Source organism: Eimeria necatrix, genomic scaffold (assembly GCF_000499385.1).
Source record: "Eimeria necatrix Houghton genomic scaffold, Enh_scaff53, whole genome shotgun sequence".
NCBI classification, from domain to species: Eukaryota; Apicomplexa; class Conoidasida; order Eucoccidiorida; family Eimeriidae; genus Eimeria; species Eimeria necatrix.
This window is the reverse complement of record NW_013654402.1, coordinates 1-21,506: the sequence shown is the minus strand read 5'-3', so window position 1 is coordinate 21,506 and position 21,506 is coordinate 1. Positions and strand designations below refer to the sequence as shown.

Below are 21,506 nucleotides of genomic sequence, written 5' to 3'. Positions count from 1 at the left end.
GTGCCTCGTTTTAATCTGTTGCAGATGCAGTTGCAGCTACACCTATTGGGAGCTTTGGTGCTCCACTATGGGGCTAGCCAGTTGCCTCGGGTCTGGGCAGGGGGCGCAGAGGTATCCGATGGGTTTCCCCTTCAAGAGGAGCCGCCCCACGCTGGTGCTGCAGCAGCAGCAGGCGCTGCTTCCAGTGAAGCAGCAGCCGACAGAGAGGGAGAACCTCAAGAGAAGGGCCAGCCTGGAAAGCCCAGAGCGCCTATGATGGAGGTAGTGAAGGTTGCTTTGGGGGCGCTGCAAGGACATGCACCGGAACTCCTGGAGAAGCTCAAGGAAATAGCGGGGAATGGCAGCTGCCATAAACAGCAGCAGAGTTGCCGGATGCGGGGAGGCACCAAGAGGAAGAGAAGTTCGAAGATTGCGGAAGCGTGGGACTTTCAGTCAACTCCAAGAGGAGGTGAGGAGGCGAAACGAGAAGCAGAAAGTGCAGATGCACAAGATATGACTTCTGGGGAGCGGGGGTGCCAGCGACAGAGGCGGAGTTCGGGAAGTGATTGTCCTGAAGTTGGAATTGTAAAAAGAGACGCGGCAGAAACGAGGTGGGGAAGAAGAGATGAAGTCGTAAGCAAGGAGGTGGGGGACCGTCTCGGGCTGATGGACACGGAAACCAGAAGGTCAGGGAGCGCAAGTGGGTGGGGGAGATTTGGCAAGACTGGAGTTTCGCTGCCGAGGGGTGCAGCAGCAGGAGCAGCAGCAGGAGCAGCAGCAGCAGGAGCGGGGTGGGAAGCAGGAGGAACGGGAAGTAGAGGTGCAAGTGGGAACGCGAAGAGGAAGAGAGCGGAGGGAACCGAAGAGAATGCGAAAACAATGAGTAGACCGGAATCGGGAAAAGACAGAGCTCGTGCGGCTCTTGCCAGGGTAATAACGGCGCAACAGTTGCTGAATTTACTGAAAAGACGTGCAGCAGCAGCGGCTGCTGCTGCTGCTGCTGCTGCTGAGGGCAGCGCTCATGGTGATGCCTCCCGGGCTGATGGCGTTCCTGTATTGTTGTCTGGAGAGGTGTGAAGGTAGAGTAATTCGTGTTGAAGTTGACGTTTTGGTCAGCATCATGAAGAGGAAAGGCTCATGGGAGCGGCCAGAAACGCAGCTACAGAGTGAGCAGCTGTGTGGTGGCCAACCGCCCTTGAGCTGGTTTGCTGGAACGCTTTGTACTGAAGTTTCTTTTTTTTCCTATTTTTTTGTCTTCCTGGTCAGCCTCGTTTTTGTTTCACACCTTTCACATCTGTTTGGCGCTGCGAGAGCCGTCGGTCTTTGTGACTTACCTTCTTTTAGCGTTTTGTGGGTTTAGTGTCACTGTTAACTCTTCACTTGTCTGTTTCGGCACGTCCATTTGTTCAACTCATTGAGCTCTCCTCATTGAATCTATTTGTTCATTTTTGATTGTGGCTTTTCATTGCCATGCTTCCCATTTGATGAATATTTTCCATTTGAATGCTTTGTAGACCCAGTCTGTTGTTCACGCTTCGTTTTGTCTGTTTTCCACATTTGTTCTTGTTCCGATGCCCTTTGAAATATTTGAATCATCTAAGTGCGGATATTTGAACCAGCCTGTTGTTTGAATTGCTTGTGTAGTTGATTTGAATTGTGCATGCACAATTTCTAAACGTTTCTGCCCGAGCGGCGTGCCAGTAAGTGCCGTGTTTCTTGTTCCTCCTGTTGTATCATTTGTGTAATGATCGTTTGTAAGCATGTCATCTAGGTCATAATTTGAACTGTATGCATATTTTGTATTCGGTGTCAGTATTTCCAGATGCTTGATAGGTTTGTGTTTGCCATTTTGTTTCGCTTGACAGAACATGAGTGATGCCTTTGTCGTGGCAGAGGGAGCACTTCAATTTGAAGCCAGCGTGTCACATATTTGAATCTGGGAAATCTCATGTGAATTTGAATTAAATCATCTCCGTGAAAGTGCATACATCATGCAAAAGTGTTTTAGTGCTAGTGGTGAAATTATCTGGTGAAACTAACTTATGGAGGCGCGCGTTGGGCCGCGGCTGAAGTTCTTGGATTCCGTCACAGGCTTAGCTGTGGATTGAAAAGGAGACGAAGCTGCAGCCCGTTATTATTACTATTATTTTTCTATTCACGTGGATCATTTATTTTTCCATCGGTCGTTTCGACGGTCGCGATACGTCGGTTGTTGCACGTTCTATCTTCTTGTGCAAGTATCCTTTTGCATAGATGTGCACTTCGATACATATTTTTTCTTTTTTTCTCCCTTCATTTAGCTTTGTTTTTGCTTTGTTGTATCTTTGTGAAGGTTAGACACGCATATTATACTGGTATTCTGATAAGGGTGTTTCCCTGTCGAACTTTTACGTAGTGTGTTGGTGGAAAAAGGTGTATACGTATTCTATACACATGTACATGTATGGGCACAGCGTCTTTCCAGTATATTTTTTCTGTTGCTGGGCGTGTCTATAATGTATCTGCCGCTGCAGCAAACGGTCTGGCGCCAGCAGCAGTTGCATGCCTACGTTCAGAGCTCATCCTTTTTAAGTGCAAAACGGCTGGGCAATAGAAAAGATTAATCGGGGTTATATGATAAACGGAGTGCGCATGCAAATTTTGTGGGGAGCAGTGACGTGCCCCCTGGAACTTTTTGTCAGTCGTGCCCCGCATTTCGCATGCATTTGTTCGCATGCAATTGTAAATAATGCTGCAGAGCCGGCAGCAGCAGCTGATGCGGTAGCTGCTCCTAGTAGGCCTGCGTTAAGCAGGAGGCGGCATCTCATGCATGCCCGTTGTTGTATCCGTATGTGGCCGCAACGGCGGCAGCTGCAGCAGCGGCAGCTGCAGCAGTAACAGGCGAAACAGCTGCAGCTGAATTAACCGCTGCCGCTGCAGTTGCAGCAGCGGCAGCAGCAGCAGGAGCAGATCTTTTGAGTGTGTGTATATATTTGCCTGTGTGCTTTCCCGTTTTCTGCTGCGCTCGCTGCTCTTTGTCCGGTTTCTAAAGGACTGTTCTTAGCCTCGGTAAAGAAAGTTGAAGAGGATCTTGTTCGGATCCGAAACGAATGTGTGGATTAATGGATTTAAAAGACTGGACTGCCTGATTCTCTAGAGACTTGTGAACATTTAAGGGATTAGGATCCGCTGCTGGCAAGAGGAAATGGAAGAAGGGATTCATAAGTTCTGCATAGGCGCTGCAGAAGAACTGTAGGGCAGAAGTGGTAGTTAGTCGCTGAGTTGGGGCTGTTTCGACTGCATACAGATCCAGTAGAACCATTATGCGAATTAATTTGAGCCTAATTGGACTTTGAAGAGGAAGTACCAGAGAAATAAGTGCACTAATAGAGGATAGAGGCTGAGCTCTTGCATTAGTGAGGGGAGTGCAAAATATGCTTTCTTTTCAGTAATGCGTACATCCGGAATTGTTTTCAGGAATGCATATTCCTTCGAAATATGCATTACTATGTGCTTTCCTGAAGGGTTTCTTTGATCTCTCCAAAGTTTTGTTTTGTTTCGGTTGAGTCTGGAGTTGCCGAGGACTCAGTTCGCCATTTGCGCGTAGCGTGGCTTCACAAATGTTGTAATTTTTCATGACATTTTCACGTCATTGTCTTCACCTTATTTTCGTTAAAAAACTTGAATGGATGGAAAGAGAATAATAGTGACAAATTGGGAGTTATTCAGTTCTTTAAGGTGAAAGACGCTATTAATAAATGAAAGGCTGGGGTTGCTGGAGAAGATGCTGAATTGAGTTTAATACAACAACCCCACTCATTTCCGGCATTCACTTGAAATGCCTGTAGTTAACGGAGGTAAACTTAAGAAATAAAAGATTTCCTAGGCATTTTGAAGTTAAAATTAGATTATTTACGTTGTTTTACTTTCAGCTCCTATATTTTGCGCTGTTTATCTTGTCTTGTTGCTGTTTTTGCAAAGATCGTGAGCGCGGGGAAGCAGAGATGGAAAGAAGTCCGCAACACAGCAACATAAATGATTGAATGGTGTCTATTTATTTTCCAAATATGTTATTTTTGAATTTAAATTTTGTTTTTCCGCAAACTCGCATTTCAAACGCCAACACTGCATGCTGCAAGACAATAACAACAACCCCACCACCGCGGCCAGCCAAGTTACGTGTGCCTTTTCCATGGCCCTACCAATACTTTCTTTTAATTCTTTTTTTCTCCGCATTTCAATATTCCAAAAGATAAAACAAATTTGGCGAGTTTATTTATTTATTTTTGCTCCATTCCTTCAGAGCAGCGCGGCGGCGGCTATGTGCGCGCTGCCGCCGCCGTCCTAGTGAGCTCCTGCAGCAGACAGGAAGTTTCGCGGAAATAAAACATTAAATTAGGTGAAGAAGCAGTTTAATGGATTTAAACAATTATTTATCTAATTAATTCACCCAATGCGCTAAGAAAGTCCGGCACGAGCCTGATGCCTCAACTCCCCATCACTGCAGCGCGAAACCGCAGCAGAAGCCGCGGCTCCATCTGCCGCAGCAGTAGCAACACCAGCAGCAGTAACAGCAGCAGCAGCAGCAGCAACGCCTTGAGCTGCAGGCTAGATCTCAGGCAAAGGGAGGTGGGGCCCACAGCCCGGAGAGAACCCCTTTCAGCAGCGCGTAATAGGCAGCAGCAGCAACAGCAGCAGCAGCTGCAGCAGCAGCAGCACAAAGACAGGGATGCAAGGGCTACCGTAGCCCCCCCAGGTGCTGCGCCTGCTGCCACTGCAGCAGCAGCAGCAGCAGCAGCAGCAGCACCCGCCAAGATGTTATCCTGGATATCCAGGGGCCCCCCAGAGGGGGCCCTGCAGCAAATTGACAATGAGGAGCCTCCCATGCTGACAGCCAGAGAAGGCTTCACGTACGGAGAGGCAGACGCAAGCCAGCAGCTAAGTCGTGAGCAGCAGCAGCAGCAGCAGCAGCAGCAGTACGGCTGCCCGCAGCAGCAGCAGCAGCGCTGGTACCCGCAGCAGCAGCAGCAAATGGAATCAGCAGCAGGCACCCCCGATGACTTTTTTTCCCCACAGTCTGCCAGCCCAGCCTCTGAACAGACGCCGGAGTTGACGGAGCTGGAGCAGGACCAACTGCAGCAGCAGCAGCAGCAGCAGCCACAGCAGTGGTTGCCGCAGCAGCAGCAGCAGCAGCAACAGCGGCTGCCGCAGCAGCAGCAGCACCGCTCCTACTCCGCCTCAAATTTTCACCAAAGTTCAACAGCTCATCGTGTAGAGCAGAACTGCGGCCCTTACTCGGTCTGGTCCGACTCGCAGCAGCAGCTGCTGCGACAGCAGCAGCAGCAGCAGCAGCAGCAGCAGCAGCAGCAGCAACAGCAGCAGCAGCAAAAGCCGCACCCGGTTTCTGTGAGAGACTCTGGGCGCCACGCTGCCAACGACCCCTACTGGCTGCAGGAAGTGGCTGACCGCCTTTTGCACCAGCAGCAGGAAGAGCAGCTGCAGCAACAGTTGCTGCAGCAGCAGCAGCAGCAATCGCAGCCACTAGAGCAGCAGCAGCAGCACAGGTACTGTTTCGGAGGACAGCAGGTGGAGGATCTTCAAGTGTTGCAGACATCCTGGCAGCAGCAACTGCAGCAGCAGCAACAGCTGTACGCGCAGCAAGAGCTGAGCCTGTCACAGCAGCAGCAGCAGCACATGCAGCAGCAACAGCAGCAACGCCAGCAGCAAGAGCTGAAGCAGCTGCTGCCGCACAGGCCGGCATGCACTGCTGCTTCTTACACAAGTCTCAGCAGAACCGCGTCACCTGAGCAGCAGCGAGGGCAGCAGGAACTGCAGCAGCAGCAGCAGCAGCAGCAGCAGCAGCAGCGGGAGCATCTAGAGCAGCAGCAGCGGGAGGGATTACAGCAACAGCAGGAAGCATTGCGACAGCAGCGTCTTCAGAAGCAGCAGACAAGGCCCTACCAGCTTCATCTGCAGCAGCAGCAGCAGCGGCAGCAGCAACAACAGCAGCGGCGACAGCAGCAACAGCAGCAACAGCAGCAACAGCAGCGCCCTCGCATCACTACGAGGCAGCGGCTTCTATCTCCACCTGTAGGCTTGGCTGTGCGGTGTCCCCAGCAGCAGCAGCAGCAGCAACAGCAGCAGCAGCAGCGAAGGCCTTCCTCGAGTCGAAGGGAGCCAGTAGGTACAGCCACCTCAGAAGCAGCAGCAGCAGCAGCAGCAGCAGCAGCAGCAGCAGGCAGGGGCCCCCAGAAAGGGGTGGTTAGTGCGCCTCGCCAGTCTATGAGGCCCCCTTTGGGGCCCCCCCGCGCGTCAAGTGCTGTGGGACGCAGAAGCAGCACAGCTTCTGTAGCAGCAGCAGCAGCAGCAGCAGCAGCAGCAGGGGAAGACGCTGCAGCAAAAAAGCCCCGCAGCATCTCCATAGGGGCCCCCCCAGCCCGACAGCCACTCTCGGGGGGCCCCCGGGCCTCCCCCGCAAGCCAGAGGGCCCCCTTGCCTCAGCGGGGCGCATGCAGCAGCAGCAGCCGCCTTAGGGGGGCCCCTGTTAGGCGCAGCAGCAGCAGCAGCAGCACTCTGAGGCCTTACCGACCCTCAGCAGCAGCAGCAGCAGCAGCAGCAGCAGCAGCACCTCTGGCCAGGGAAGCCCCCCTATTTCGCACGGGGCAGCAAAAGGAGGCGCTTGCTGGCGGCCGCAGCGGGCAGCAGCAGAGCACTGCTGCAGCACAGAACGTGGAGTCTGCTGCTGCTGCTGCTGCTGCTGCTGCTGTTGCCGCGGCTGCTGCTAGTGTTCCTGACACTGCTGCTGCTGAAGCCGCAGGAACCGCTGGGCCTTGGGCAGCGTTGGCTGAGCCCTCACAAGAGCAGCCACAGCAGCAGCAGCAAGAGCAGCAGCAGCAGCAGCAGCAGCCGCAAAATCAGCATATATTTGGCGTCAAAAATGTTTTGGGTGTCACGTGTCAAGAGCTGCAGCAACAGCAACAGCAGCAGCAGCAGCAGCAGCAGCAGCTGTTCATGCCGCAGCAGAGCTATCGGGAGCACTGGAAGGAGCAAGAGATGGCCCTCAGACACTTCCCGCTGCAGCAACAGCAGCAGCAAAAGCAGCAACAGCAGCAGGAGCAGCAGCTGCTACTGCAGCAGCAGCAGCAGCTGCAGCTGCACCTGCAGCAGCAGCTACGTCACCGAGTGCCCCCGCTGCCTTCTAGGGGCCCCTATCTTGCTGCGGGGCCCCCAGAGGGTCTGGGGGCCCCCTGGGGGCCCCCTGGTGGGCCCCCTCAGGGCTGCTGCTGGCCTTCATACCCTCTTTTGGATTCTTCAGAAGCTGAGCTGCATGCACGGGGGTGGGGCCCCAACATGTGGCCCCTAGGTGAGCCTTGGGGGGCCCCTCAGGGCCTGCTTGGGAGGCAGCAGCAGCAGCAGCAGCAGCAGCAGCAGCAGCAGCAGCCACTGTCTGTCAGTCGCGCCCTCAGCGCCATGGGGGCCTCCGCGTGGGGCCCCTTCTTACGCCGCCCCGGGGGGGAGGACATGCCAGTGGGGCCCCCAGCTGAGTCAGCAGCAGCAGCAGCAGCAGCAGCAACAGCAGCAGCAGCAACAGCAGCAGCAGCGGAAGGACTGACGCAGCGGCAGCTGCAAGCACAACGGCTGGATGCTCCAATGACGCCTGCGCAGCAAGACAACCTGCAGCAGCAGCAGCAGCAGCAGCAACAGCAGCAACAGCAGCAGCAGCAACAGCAGTCCCAGCAGCAGAAGGAGCCCCACAAAGGCTTGAATGGGGCTCGCGCTGCCTCTAAGATCCCGCTGCCGCCAGTGAGGCGGGCAAGCAGCAACAGCAGCAGCAGCAGCAGCAGCAGCAACAGCAGCAGCAGCCGTTACCTGGACCGGCAGGAGCAGCAGCGGCAGCAAACCCCACAAGCTGCGCCTGCAGCAGCTGCAGCAGCAGCTGCAAGGGTGGCCTCCAGCAGCAGACGGCGCAGCTCAGCCATCCCGCCAGCAGCAGCAACAGCAGCAGCAGCAACAGCAGCAGCAGCAGCAGCAGCAGGAGCTCCAAGGAACGGAAGGCGGTGCAGCCAGCAGCTGTCAGCAGCAGCAGCAGCAAATGCTCCCAGGGGGCCCCCCCTGCCTCGTCCTTTGGAAGCAGCAGACACAAAAGGGGGCCCCCGAAGGGCCCCCGGGGGGCCCCCCAGTAGGGGTTCAGAGGGGCCCCCATTATGTGGGGGGCAGCAGGTGAAGCTTTTTTGGTCTTTTCCCAAAATAGATAAAATAATTAAAGATGAAAAAGGGAAAAGTTCATTATTGGATTTATTTTGTTTATTTATTTGCTGCTTTTTGTTTTCTTTTGAATTGCAAAAAGCCAAAAATGCATTTCTTTCTCTGCAGATTCCAAAAGCCCTTCTCACCCCACAAACAGCAGTACCCAAAGTTGACAAGGCAGCTCAGGGGCCCCTGGGGGCCCCCGGGGGGCCCCCCCGCCCCGTGTCATTCTTCAAGTGGCTGGAGCAGGTGGAGCAGCAGGAGCAAAAGGACAGCAGCAGCAGCAGCAGCAGCAGCAGCAGCAGCAGCAGCAGGTGCATGACTGCGGTGACGACGGCCGATGGAGACAGCGAGCTGCAGTTTGCTCAGGAGACAGAAGCAGAAGAAAAAGAAAATATAAATTTGAACTGCAGCAGAGCAGCAGCAGCAGCAGCAGCAGAAGCAGCAGCAGGAGCAGCAGCAGAAGCAGCAGCCGAAGCTGTACGTACACCCCAGCCCCACAGCACTCTGCTTTCCTGCTGCTGCTCTCCGTTGTCTCCTTTGTCTCCTTTTGTCTCTTTTGCTTCTTTTGTTTCTTTGAAACTCGCTGAAGCCCTCCACTGCTGCGGGGGGACTTGCTGCTGCTGCTGCTGCTGCTGCTGCTGCTGCGTCGGCTTGCTGCAGCAGCCCCTTTGCTTCATTTTTGCCTCTTTCTTCTCCGGGTTTTTTCTGTCTTTTCCGCCTCTGCATGCACCTGCTAGCAGTAAATAAGTAAATAAATATTTGATTTAATTGATTATTTAATTAATTAATTAATTAATTAATTAATTAATTAATTTGTTTTTTTGGTGTGTCAATTTGCCCCCTCAGCCGCGGGCGTACCTGCAGGCCTCCGATTTCGCCCCGTGCGATTTGCTGCTGGGGTTGGGGCGGTGAGAAAAAAGAAATAAAATAAAAAAGATTAAAATAAATAAATAAATAAATAAATAAATAAATAAATAAATAATAAATAAATAAATAAAAGATAAAAAGGATTAAATGGAAATAAATAAGTCGTAGCAGCTCAGGGATTTAAAAGCAATAAAGCGAAGCAGAAAGACGCAGAAAACCAGCACCCCTGCTGCTGCTGCTGCTGCTGCTGCTGCTGCAGTTTCTGATGCAGCTAATTTTGCGCAGAAGCTGCTGCGGCGGCTGTTGCATTCGCTCGCGCTGCAGTGGCTGCTGCTGCTGCTGCTACTGCAGCAGCAGCTGCTGCTGCAGCTGCTACTGCAGCAGCAGCAGCTGCTCCTGCTGCAGCTTGTGCTGCGCTTTTCTGCAGCACAAGCGAGGTCGTGCTTGCCCGCTGCGTGGGGGGCCCCCTGCTGCTGCAGCTGGAGGAGGAGGGTACAGTTGGGGGCCCCCAGGGGGCCCCCCCTTTTGTTGCTTTGAAAATATTGCAGAAGTGCAAAATAGCGGAACTGGGGCTTAGAGAGCAAGTCCGTAGAGAGCGAGCTCTCCATTCCTCCGTCAGGTGCCCAAAACCCTAAACCCTAAACCCTAAACCCTAAACCCTCGACAGCAACTCATCAGCAGAGGCCAGGAAGGCTGCAGCAGCAGCGCAGGGGCTTCCGGCGGCGCTGCAGCGCAAGAAGCAGCAGCAGCAGCAACAACAACAGCAGCCGCACCAGCAGCAGCAGCAACAACAACCGCAGCAGCAGCAGCAGCAGCAACAACAGGCGCAGCAGCAGCAGCAGCGGCAGCAGCTGGAGTGGAATGGGGTTGGGGTTTGCGGCTGTGCTGCTGTTGAGGTGTACAGACACCCCAACGTGGTGCGGTTTTGGGGCTCTTTTGAAGACAGAGAACATTTGGTGTTTGTTCTTGAATATGCCAACAGAGGGACTCTCCGACACAGATTCAGGTTTGCTGCTAGGGTTTAGGGTTTAGGGTTTAGGGTTTAGGGTTTAGGGTCTGGGGCGTCGTTGAGGGTTTGGGGTTTGTGGTTTGGTCTGCGCTGCAGGGAAAAGGGAGGCCCTTTGCCTGAACAAGAAACAGCCAGCGTAGGCCTAGCCCCAAACCCTAAACCCTAAACCCTAGGGTTCCGACGCTGCAGTGGTTTGCTCTTGCCAGGGCTTAAGGTCTAGGGTTTAGGGCTTAGGGTTTAGGGTTCGAGGCCTCAGGGGCCGCTGCTGCTGCTGCTGCTGCTGCTGCTGCTGCTGCTGCTGTGGCCTTTGCAGTACATAGCGCAAACAGCTGCTGCTCTCGCTCACTTGCATGAGAACAACATTATCCACAGAGGTGACAAACCCTAAACCCTAAACCCTAAACCCTCGCGGAGGGCCTCTAGGCTTTGTAGGGGAGTGTCAGCGCTGCGGGGCCCGCGAGGGAGGGGCCTGCTAAGGCTAAGATTTAGGGTTTAGGGTTTAGGGTTTAGGGTTTAGGGTTTGCGTTTCTGCGGCGGCAGATATAAAGCCAGAGAACATCCTGCTGCACAGAACTTCGCCCTCTGGTGAGCATGCAGCATTTTCAGGGTTTAGGGTTTAGGGTTTAGGGTTTAGGACAGCCGTCAAGTTTTAGGGCTTCAAGCTAAAGCTCCAAGTACGGGGCTAGGGTTTAGGGTTTAGGGTTTAGGGTTTGGGGATTTTTCTATTTGCATCTTCAGGCCCTCTAAGAGTGCTTTTGGGGGATTTCGGCTTTTGCTCATTTGTTGGGGGAAGAGAAAAACGCCAAACGTTTTGCGGCACTGTCTCCTGTGAGGCAAGGGTTTAGGGTTTAGGGTTTAGGGTTTAGGGTTTAGGAGTTGGAAGCCGGAGGCGAGACAGAAAGTTTGACGCGTTTGCTGAGAAACTTCCGAAAGTCTTCTTTCTGGGGCTTTCAGCTCACGGCTTAGACGCCAGGGTTTAGGGTTTAGGGTTAGGGTTTAGGGTTTAGGGTTAGGGTTTAGGGTTTAGGGTTTAGGGTTTGTGCAGATCTAGCGCCGGAGATGTTTCGAGACTGCCACGAAAGAAGCGCCGACGTCTACAGTTTGGGCCTTTGTCTTTGGGAGGGTTTGAGGGGATCGCACCCGATCCCAGAGCAGCAGCAGCAGCAGCAGCAGCAGCAGCAGCAGGACCAGCAGCAGCAGCAGCAGCAGTTTCTGGAGTTTGTCTTCGAGCCGTTCATTCCCCTCGACGCACAAGACTTGATTAGAAAGGTAAATTGCAGGTGCAGGCGGAGACTGCTGCTGCACCTGTCCGGGGGTTTAGGGTTTAGGGTTTAGGGTTTAGGGTTTAGGGTTTAGGTTGCTGCTGCTGCTCAGATGTGCGCCCAAGACCCAGAAGACCGCATTGCCGCGTGTGAAGTGCTGCAGCACCCCTGGGTCTTAAGAAACCTACAGCAAAACCCTAAACCCTAAACCCTAAACCCTAGAGGATTGACGCAGAGCTCTGATGCTCTCTAAACCCTAGACTCCAAACCCTCGGCTGCTCTAAACCTCCATTTCAATTTTTTCATTTTCTGCCGCAAACACTTTGGCGGTGCGCGCACGCGCGCAAACCCTAAACCCTAAACCCTAAACCCTAAACCCTTGATATCAAAAGGCCTTCGGAAGAGCCCAATAGGGAGACAAATCAAAAACTCTGGACAGGGCAATGCTACACTTAAGCAGCAGCAGCAGCAGCAGCTGCTGCTGCTGCTGCTGCTGCTGCAGCAACAGGTGCCGCATGCATATGTGGTTGAGACCAGAAAGGGTTTGAAAATTAAAAAAAAGAAGCCGCGGGGTTGCTTGCAGCTGTGGAGCCCTCGCGAGGCTTTAGGGTTTAGGGTTTAGGGTTTAGGGTTTGAGCAGAGGGGAGCAGCAAACGGACAACTCTTTGTCGGTTAGCTACTTTAAACCCTTAAATCAAAAGCTCTGCAAACCCTAGACCCCACACCCCAGCACTAAACCCTAATCGTAAACCCTAAACCCTAATCGTAAACCCTAAACCCTCGACTCCAGCCCCGAGCGGTCCCGAGCTATAAGTCTTGCTGCGGGCCTAGGGTTTAGGGTTTAGGGGTAGCCTCAGAAAAGCCCTGGAGGTGACCCTGGACCTTCTTGAAGAGCCTGTCGAGGGTTTAGGGTTTAGGGTTTAGGGTTTGTGGCGGGAAAACCCTCGAAGTGACAACAGTTTGGGGAATAAGTCCCAAATAGTCCCCCGAACTCAGCGGCAGGGCCTAGGGTTTAGGGTTTAGGGTTTAGGGTTTTTCTGCGAAAAAAGCGCTGGAGGCTCCCCTGGACCCGTTTCAAGCGCAACCGAGGGTTTAGGGCCTAGGGTTTAGGGTTTAGGGTTTAGGGTTTAGGGTTTGCGGCGGGGAAAGCCCTGGAAGTGACGACAGTTTGGGGAATAAGCCCCAAATAGTCCCCCGAACTCAGCGGCAGGGCGCCCATGCCGTGGGCGTGGTAAAGGACGTAGAGACAGAAGAGCAGGCAAATTGCGGTGTACGTACACCTGGCGAGCGGGACGCAGCGGAGGTGTGGGGCGGCGGCGAAGGCGCTGAAGTGTACGGGCAGCTGGCGCAGTGTACGTACACCCGAGTGCAGCGCGTACACCGCAATCAAGACCCCGAAAATGCCGCTGCTGCTGCCCATGTAAAGCATCAGCAGATTCATAGAAAGGGCCTTGGCGGGGGCCACTGCGCTTTCCCACACTTTCCGCTGCAGCAAAGCCACGGCTTCTTCCGACAGCGGCGGCGCTGCTGCTGCTGCTGCTGCTGCTGCGGGCGCTGCTGCTGCTGCTGCGGCGCCCGGCGCTGCTGCGGCACGCGGAGAGCCGCAGGCAGAAGAAACGCCCTGCTGCTGCTGCTGCTGCTGCTGCTGCTGCTGCTGGCGGAGTGCAGCGAGGAACTCCGTCTCCTTCTCCAAACCCTCAGCAGCAAATTCAAAGCCCGGGGGGTTCTCCACGGCCTCCAAGGGGCCCCCGGGGGCCCCACAGAAGGTGAAGTCCCAGCAGCGCCCAGCAGCAGAAGCCATTGCGCAGCAGCAGCAGCAGCAGCAGCAGCAGCAAGTGGGCCCGCGAGCTGCAGGGGCGGAAGCAGCAGCAAGTTGTGCGGCGACTCAGCTGTCTGTACACCCCAGACAGCAGCAGCAAGCAGCAGTTCGGCTGCGCAGCTCCAATCCGCTGTGCAGCTTCCGCGAGAGCAGATCTTTGAACAGAATACTCCTTTAAATGGTATTTTGTTTTTAATTTCCTTTTTTTAAAGTCTAAGTCCAATTCGCCGGCACAAACAAAAGACAGAAACGCCCTTTCAAGCCCCAGCACTCCGTGGCGCATGCGCCTCGCGAGCAGCCCTTTGTTTCTTTTCTTTCCCCTTCAGACAAACATTTAATCATTAAAATAATTATTTTAGAATAATTATTTTTAATAATTGCTTTCATTTTTAACTCAACTTCGTCGCAATTAACAGCTTCTTCGCGAGAACGGCCGCCGCAGGAGCTGCGCATACACCTCAGCTGGCGGCTGGTGTGGCGGTCCGTCGAGACGGGGGAATCGAGCCGTAAAACTAAATAAATATTAAATTAAAAAGACACTAAATCTATTTTAAATATAATATTTATAAAAACAATTTTTAAAAGATACTTCTATTTATAAAAACAATTTTAAAAAGCTATTTCGCCCAGTGGAAGAACCAAATTCCGTTCTGTGGCTGTGCCAGAGGATCGCAGCTAGCCCAGCGCCAGCTAGCCACGCAAAGCTAATCAGCAGGCCCAGCTAGCCAGCCGTAAAGGCCACCCCAGTCAGCCTCTCAGGGTGGCTAGCTGGCTAGCCAAGCTAGCTACTCAAGGTGGCTAGCTGGCTAGCCAAGCTAGCTACTCAAGGTGGCTAGCTGGCTAGCTGGCTAGCCAAGCTAGCTACTCAAGGTGGTTAGCTGGCTAGCCAATCTAGCCACCTTGAGTAGCTAGCTGGGTGCTTCCTAGCCTCCCTGCAGCGCAGCAGATGGCGCTACAGACAGCTGGCTAGCCATGCTTTGCCGGCCTTTCCAGCTAGCTAGCTAGTTAGCTAGCTAGCTAGCTAGATATCTAGCTAGCTAGCTAGCTAGCTAGGCCTGTTGCTACCTGGGGCCGATGGCATGTTTTGCGGAAGAGATGACTTTGCTGATGAGGGGCTGCTTCCAGAAGAGGTGTCTGTACACCTCAGAGTGCTGCACTGCTGTGGCTATGCAAATTGCTGCGTTGCGCTGCACTTGCTGCTGCTGCTCGAAGTCCAGGGCTTCTGCTGCTGCTCGCAGCAGCGGCACAACAGCATCGCGCTGCTGCTGCTGCTGCTGCTGCTGCTGCTGCTGCTGCTGCTGCTGCTGTGGGGCTAGTTGCATGCGCAAAATGCTGGTTAAGAGCACCAGGGCGTTCCCAAGGGAGCTAAACACGTCTGCTGCTGCTGCTGGGTCTGCTGCTGCTGCTGCTGGGTCTGCTGCTGCTGTTGAGCTGGTGCTGCGCCCTTTTGAAACAAGCAGCAGCAGCAGTCGATGCAGCAGCTGCAGCAGGTCGGTGAGCAGCAGCTGAGGTGCTGCTGCCGCCCCTGGCTTCGAAGTTTTTGCTGTTGCTGCTGCTGCTGCTGCTGCTGCTGCCCTCTCCAGCAGCTGCTGCCGCTGCGCTGACACAGACAGCAGCCGGATTGCTGCTGCTGCTGCTCCACCCCAGCACCCGCGGCCAGCAGCATCCCGCAGCACTGCTGCTGCTGCACCTTCCGCTACCACAACAGCAGCAGTGAAATCTGTTGCTGCTGCTTCCTGCTGCTGCTGCTGCTGCTGATGCTGCAGAATGCGCGCACAGACGGAGAGAGAACGCGACAGGAGCTGCGGCGCTGCTGCAGCTGCTGCTGCTTCCTCTCCATTAGACTGTGCTGCAGCAGCAGCAGCAGCTGCTGCTGCTGCAACGGAAGCTGCCACGGCGACTGCCACCTCAGAGAGGCACAAGCCCTTTACAAACTCTGCAGCAGCTGCTGCTGCTGCTGATGGCTCACTGGCAGCAGCAGCAGCAGCAGCAGCATCGGTGGTCAGATTCAGCAGCAGCCCAAAAAGCTGGTTTAGCAGCAGCAGCCGGTGCTGCCCTTCGGAGAAGAGCAGCAGCAAAAGCTTCGGCACTGCTGCTGCTGCTAAATTCAGAGCGCCTCGGTGCTCCTTCGCCTTGCTGCTGCGGCTGCTGCTGCTGCTGCTGCTGCTGCTGCTGCTGCTGCTGCTGCTGCTGCTGCTCCTGCTGCTGCTGGTCAGCTCATGCAGCAGCAGGGATATCTGTGCGGCTGCTGCTTTGCTGCTGCAGATCCCCATTCTTATTTGAGGGTTTTTTGTTATGTTAATTAGCAAGTCCAGTTTATTGCAAACTGATTCTGCTGCTGCTGCTGCTGCTGATGGTGCCGTTGCTGCTGCTGCTGCCCGTGACTCTTCTGCTGTGGGCAGCAGCGCCTGCAGCAGAACTCCGCCGCGCTGCTGCTGCTGCTGCTGCTGCTGCTGCTGCTGCTTCATTATTTGCTGCTGCAGGACATTCCGCATTGGGGCCTCAAGAGAAAAGTTGCACAGACACCTGTGAGCTGTACTCAGCAGCTGCTCTTGCTGCTGCTGCTGCTGCTGCTGCAGCACAGCTTCGGCGTAGCAGCAGACCCGCTGCTGCAGCGAGAGCCGGCAACTCCCCCTTTCCTTGCAAGCTGCTGCTGCTGCTCCCGTTGCTGCTGCTGTTGCTGCTGCTCCCCAGTGCAGCAGCAGGCCTGCTGTGGTTTCATCTGCTGCTGCAATTCTGGCCATTTCCTTGCGCAGCCTGCGGTGTACAGACAGCTCGCCTAGCAGCGAAGCAGCAGCAGCAGCAAGCGACGGCTCCTGCAGCAGCAGCAGCAAACTCGGCACTGCAGGCAAAATTAGGGATTCATACAGGGCTGCTGGGCTGCTGCTGCTGCACAGCAGCAGCAGCAATTCCAGGGCAGGTTTGCAGTCTACTTCGTTGCTACTGCTGTCACTGTTGCTGCTGTCATTGCTGCTGCTGCTGTCATTGCTGCTGCTGCTGCTGCTGTCATTGCTGCTGCTGCTCTCTTGGTTTGCTGCTGCCTTTTCTTCCCCCTCAGCTTCAGCAGCAGCCGAAGCCTTTTTCATCTCTTGCCCCTGTAGCTCATCCGCTTTCTGCTGCTGCTTCTGCTCCTCATTCTGGACCTGCTGCTGCTGCTGCTGCTGCTGCTGCTGCTGCTGCTGCTGCCGCAGCCTATTTCTAAGGGCCATGGCGTACAATCGAATGTCCTGCAGCACAAAGTCGAGGAGACACCTCGGGGGCCCTCTGGGCAGCCGCAGCAGCAGCGAAGCAGCAGCAGCAGCAGCAGCAGCAGCAGCAGCAGCAGCGCGAGGCTGCAAAGTGCACAGCATTGCACGGGCAGCAGCAGAATCTTTGGTTTGCTGCAGCAGCAACGCGATAGTTTGAGGAGACAGCCGGTGCAGCAGCCCTCCACGCTGCTGCAGCTCCACAAATGCAGCAGCAAATATCCCTGATGCATTGTCTGCTGCTGCTGCTGCTGCTGCTGCTGCTGCTGCTGTGTTGCCCGCCTCTGCTGCTGCTCCTATCGCTGAAGCTCGCCCATCTGTTGATGCTGCTGCTTCTGTCTTTGCTGTTGTTGCTGCTGCTGCCATTGCTGCTTCTGTTGTTGCTGCTGGTGCTGCTGCTGCCTCTGCTGGTGTTGTTGCTGCTGCTGCTGTTGCCTCATTTGTTGTTGTTGCTGCTGCTGTTGCCTCTGCTGTTGTTGCTGCTGTTGTTGTGGGCTGCGAATCTGTTGTTGCTGCTGCATCTTGAACAGCTGCTGGAGCCGAAGACTCTTTACCTGCTGCTACTGTTGCTGTTGCTGCTGCTGCTGCTGCTGCAGCCGCTGCTGCTGTTGCTGCTACCGCCGCCGAAGCGTTCGTTGCTGCTTCTTTTTCTGCTGCTCTCTCCAGTTTTTCTGCTGCTGCTGCTAATGTGTCTGCTGCTGACTTGGCGTTTGTTGATGCGTTAACTTTTGCTGTTGCTGCCGCTGCTTTTGCTGCTGCTGCTGCTGCAGTTGCATCGGCGCTGCAGCAGGCGCTCTGCTGGCTGTCAACAGGAGCAGCAGCACTGCATTTCCGCTGTGCCCCCTGCTGCTCCAGCTGCTGCTGCTGCTGCTTCTGCTGCTGCTGCTCCTGCATCTGCTGCTGCTGCTGCTGCTGCTGTGTTGCTTCAATTAAGATCTTGATCTCTTCGGCGAGAGCTATGGCCTCCTTTGGGTTGGGCAGCAGCTGCTGCGCTGCTGCTGCATCTGCTGCTGCTTCTGACAGCAGCAGCAACTGACGCCGGGCAAAGGCCCGCCGCAGCAAAGCCTTGTAGCAAAGATCCCGGGAATGAGTGTAGCTGCAGCAGCAGCAAGAGAAGCAACAGCAGCAGCAGCGGCAGCAGCACAGTTGTGGCAGCAGCAGCAAACCACCCAGCGCAGCAGCAGCAGCAGCCAAAGCGAGGTCAGCAGCAGCAAACGGCCAGTTAGTTGCAACAGCAGCAGCAGCAGCAAAACACCGCCATTTCCGGCCGCATTAGCAGCAGAAGCAGCATGGCCCCCATTGCTACTAGCACCAGGAGCAAATGCAGCAACAGCAGCAGCATAAGCAGCAGCAGCAAGTGGAGCAGCAACAGCAGCATAAGCAGCAGCAGCAGAAGCATAAGCAGCAGCAGCAAATGCAGCAGCAGCAGCAGCAGCAGCAGCAGCAAGGCGTTACCCTTCTTCGAAGAGTTCGCAAATGTCGAGCAGCTTTGTTGCTGCTTCTGCTGCTTGCTTCCACTTCTCTGTCTTAATTGCTGCTAGGCAAAGGTTGCTGAGGGCGGGGAGAGAGTCTGGTTTTGCTGCTGCAGCAGCAGCAAAAGCTTCCTCGGCTAGCAGCCATTTTGCTGCTGCAGCGTGGGCCCGGCCTGCTGCCAGCAGCGCAGCAGCACGGTGCCGCTGCTCCTTTCGCTGCTGCTGCCTCTTTTCTATATCTTTTTCTAGCTGCTGCAGCTGCGGGGAGTCCGCAGGTGCTGCTTGCTGCAGCAGCAGCTGCTGCTGCTGCTGCTTCTCCTCTTCGTCGCTTTCTGGCTCGAAGTAGCGCCACTTTTCGTAGTCCGTTGGCAGCGATCTTGCTGCTGCTGCTGCTGCTGCTCCTGCTGCTGCTGCTGCTGCTGTGGGGCCGCGCACAATGGCCTTGGTGCGCAGCAGCTGCTGCTGCTTCTGCCGCCGCAGCAGCACTTGCTGCTTCTCCTTCTTTGCTTCTGCTAGCAGCTCCTGCAGCAGCTTCAGCCGCTCTTCCCGGCCTTGCAGCTGCCCCCCACACCGGTAGCACCGCTGCTGCTGCTGCTGCTGCTGCTGCTGCTGGCCATGTTGCAGCTGCTGTCCTTCGTGCTGCTGCTGCCCTTGCTGCTGCCTCTGTTCTTGCTGCTGCTGCTGCTGCTGCTGCTGCTGTGGGGTCTGATATTCTACTTTGCAGCTGGGGCAGTAGAAGTCAAATTTTGAAGAGGGAAGGCCCAGGCCCTCCCGGCCCCGACGTTGCTGCTCCTGCTGCTGCTGCAGTCTCTCCTGCAGCAGTGGCAGCAGCAGCAGCAGCAGCAGCAGCAACAACGGCATCAGCAGCAAAGGCTCAGGCCCAGCAGATGCCTGCAGCTCTAATGAAGCAGCAGCAGTATCTGCTGTTGCTGCAGTGGCCGAGGACGCGCAGCAGCGGCAGCATCAGTGCAGCAAAAGGGTAGAAACAGCAGCACTTGAGCAGCAAAAGGCCAGCAGCAGCAGCAAGAGCAGCAAAAGGGCAGCAGCAGCAGCAGCAGCAGCAGCAGCAGCAAGAGGACAGCTGCAGCAACGCTGCAGACACACGGGGCTTACCTCCGCTGCTATTTGCCTGCCTCTCCGCTGCAGCTGCCGCCGCCGCTCTTCTTGCTGCTGCTGCTGCTCCTCCTGCTGCAGCTGCTCAGGGGTCAAGTCGCCCCGCAGCAGGGCCCGCACCTGCAGCACAGCTGCAGCTGCACTAAGCCATAGAGCAGCAGCAGCAGCAGCAGCAGAGGCTGCAGCAGCTGCAGCAACAGGAACGACAGCTATAGCAGTTGCAGCAGCAGCAACGACAGCTGCAGCAGCAACAGCAGCAGCAGAAGCAGCAGCAACAACGGCAGTCGCGACAGCAGCAGCAACAGTAGAAACACTGGCAACAGAAGCAGCAGCAGCAGCGGAAGCAGCAGCAGCAGCAGCAGCAGCAGAAAGTGCTGCTGCAGGACTGTGTTACCCTCTCAGCTACTTCTTCTGCCCTTTCTAAAAAGAGCTCTGCCTCTTCTGTTGTTGCTGGATAAGCAGCAGCAGAAGCTGCCGGATGTAAGCCATTATCTGCTGCTGCAGCAGCAGCTGCTGCTGCTGCTGCTTCTGCTGCTGCTGCTTCTGCTGCTGGGAAGTCGCCTGAGTTGGTGCTGCAACTTGCTGCTGCCATTCTCACTGGTGGGCTCTTCTCTGCTGCTGCTGCAGCTGGCGCTGCCCTTGCCGCTGCTGCTGCTGCAGCCGCTACTGCTACTATTTCTGCTGCTACCACTGCTAGTGCTGCTGCTGCTGCTGCTGCTGCTGCTGCTGCTGCTGGTTATGCTTGTGCGCGGGGTCACTGGGGGAGTGACCCTGTGTGTACTGCTGAGCCGCTGCTGCTGCTGCTGCTGCTGCTGCTGCTGCAGTGAGTGCAGCAGCAAGCTAAGTTAAATATAATTTAGTAAGGAGAAGATGAGCAGCAAATGGAGAAAAGATCAAGCAGCCGATTTGCACAAAGAAGGCAGCAAAGAGGCAGCAGCCACGGGCCACTGGACGCGCCAGCTGATATCAGCGCCCATCTGTTTGTTTTTCCGCTAATTGTCTTTAATTCTTTTCTAAATTTAATATTTTAAAACATTTCTTTGAATATTTTTTGCATTTCCCCCTTTAATTTGGCTGTTTCGCCCCCAGCGCCTCTTGCGCGCGGCCGCCGCGGTGTCTCGGCTTCCGGCGGTGTGTGTGCCTCGCTGGCGTCCATTCGAGGAAAAATAAACGGAAATATAATTATTTATTACTTTTAATTTAAAATATTAAATGAATTAATGTTTCAGTTTTCTCTTTTGTGGTTTATTTGAGCTCAAGATACACTCCAGCTCGCTCGGCCTTGCTACGGTGGTGGTTTCAAGTGTATGTACACTCGACGCCACTCGAGATGCACAGCTGAAACCCTTTTATTTTTTTTGTTTTTCATTTTTTATTTTGCAAAACTTTATTTAATTATTATCTTCTTTAATGCTTTACTCTTTGGCTGCAGCATTTCGGCATTTCAGCCATCTGTTTTCCCTCTTTTCCCTGCTGTTCCCGCGTTTCTGTGTTTGCTGCGGTGAACAAATGCAAAAAGTCCTGAGGCTGATATAGTTTTAAAGGGTTTTAAAATGAATAAACTTAAATAAAATATTCTTTTGAAGTAAATGAAGTAAATTCGAATCATAAAAATAAAGTCTCACCCTCTGTTTGACGCAAACCCCCACGCAAACCCTAGCCCCTCGCCCGCAAGCCCTTCCAGCATGGTTCGCCTAAACCCTAAACCCTAAACCCTCGCCCGTAAGCGCTCCCAATGTGGCTCTAGCAAGCCCTAAACCCTAAACCCTAAACCCTAAACCCTAAACCCTAAACCCTAGACTGTACAATGATTTCGGCGCCAAAGGGCGGATGTGCACGGGGGCCCCTCAAGGCTAGCAAGCAGCGTGAAAGAAGTCTTTGAAACTAAAACAAGCAGCGGCAGCGCCGGCCACTTTGCCGCTGCTGCAGCTGCTGCTGCTGCTGCTGCGTGCTGCCGAGCCCTCTGGGGGTGGGGTTCAGAGCCCCGCGTCCCTGCGGGAAGTGGGGGTGTCGGAGGTGGTCTGGGAGTCCTTGCTGCTGCTGGCGCCCCCCACCCCCTCCCCCTGCTGCTGCTGCTGCTGCTGCTGCTGCTGCTGCTGCTGCTGCTGCTGGTCTGGGAGCTGCAGCAGCGCGAAGAGGACCTTGTCTGCGGGCTTGAGCTGCGTGCCGGGCTCGAGGTTCTCCAGCCAAGGCGAGAGCTGCTGCAGCAACTTGGGTTTGGTGTTGAGTTGTTGGAAAAGAAGTGCCATGGCCTGGGGCAGGAAGGGTTCTAGGAAGTGGGCCAGGGTGTACATACACTCCAGCCCCACGCGGATTATTTCTTCCCTCCTTTCCACTTCTCCGCAACTCCAAGGAGCAGCAACTGTCACAAACTTGTTCAAGTCCCTCACGCCCTGCAGCACGGCTTCCAGGGCCTCCCGCAGCGCCACAGCAGCAAAAGCCTTCTCCACACTTCTCCGCAGCCCCTCCACATCCAGGGGGGCCCCCCCCCCCTCCATCGCCGCCCTCGCC

At 55.0% G+C, this 21,506-nt stretch overlaps 5 protein-coding genes across 5 annotated transcripts; 2 read left to right on the top strand and 3 right to left on the bottom strand.

Annotated features, from left to right (window-relative positions):
- Positions 1 to 24: 24 nt before the first annotated feature.
- On the top strand, positions 25 to 1,056 carry ENH_00061660 (hypothetical protein, conserved; the record flags this gene model as incomplete). Its single annotated transcript, XM_013581971.1, has 1 exon — positions 25 to 1,056. The coding sequence occupies one exon, from the start codon at positions 25 to 27 to the stop codon at positions 1,054 to 1,056; it is 1,032 nt and encodes a 343-aa protein (XP_013437425.1).
- Positions 1,057 to 4,440: 3,384 nt separating this feature from the next.
- Positions 4,441 to 10,100, top strand: ENH_00061650 (hypothetical protein, conserved; the record flags this gene model as incomplete). The annotated part of the gene is made up of 5 exons (XM_013581970.1): positions 4,441 to 8,178; positions 8,332 to 8,685; positions 9,055 to 9,116; positions 9,503 to 9,659; positions 9,786 to 10,100. The coding sequence occupies 5 exons, from the start codon at positions 4,441 to 4,443 to the stop codon at positions 10,098 to 10,100; spliced, it is 4,626 nt and encodes a 1,541-aa protein (XP_013437424.1).
- A 1,354-nt stretch (positions 10,101 to 11,454) lies between these two features.
- On the bottom strand, positions 11,455 to 13,147 carry ENH_00061640 (hypothetical protein, conserved; the record flags this gene model as incomplete). Its single annotated transcript, XM_013581969.1, has 2 exons — positions 11,455 to 11,530; positions 12,627 to 13,147. 2 exons carry the CDS (start codon positions 13,145 to 13,147, stop codon positions 11,455 to 11,457), a joined length of 597 nt encoding a protein of 198 aa, XP_013437423.1.
- Positions 13,148 to 14,226: 1,079 nt separating this feature from the next.
- ENH_00061630 (hypothetical protein, conserved) lies at positions 14,227 to 17,304 on the bottom strand (the record flags this gene model as incomplete). The annotated part of the gene is made up of 1 exon (XM_013581968.1): positions 14,227 to 17,304. The coding sequence occupies one exon, from the start codon at positions 17,302 to 17,304 to the stop codon at positions 14,227 to 14,229; it is 3,078 nt and encodes a 1,025-aa protein (XP_013437422.1).
- Positions 17,305 to 20,971: 3,667 nt separating this feature from the next.
- On the bottom strand, positions 20,972 to 21,493 carry ENH_00061620 (Methionyl-tRNA synthetase , related; the record flags this gene model as incomplete). Its single annotated transcript, XM_013581967.1, has 1 exon — positions 20,972 to 21,493. One exon carries the CDS (start codon positions 21,491 to 21,493, stop codon positions 20,972 to 20,974), a length of 522 nt encoding a protein of 173 aa, XP_013437421.1.
- Between the last annotated feature and the right edge of the window lie 13 nt (positions 21,494 to 21,506).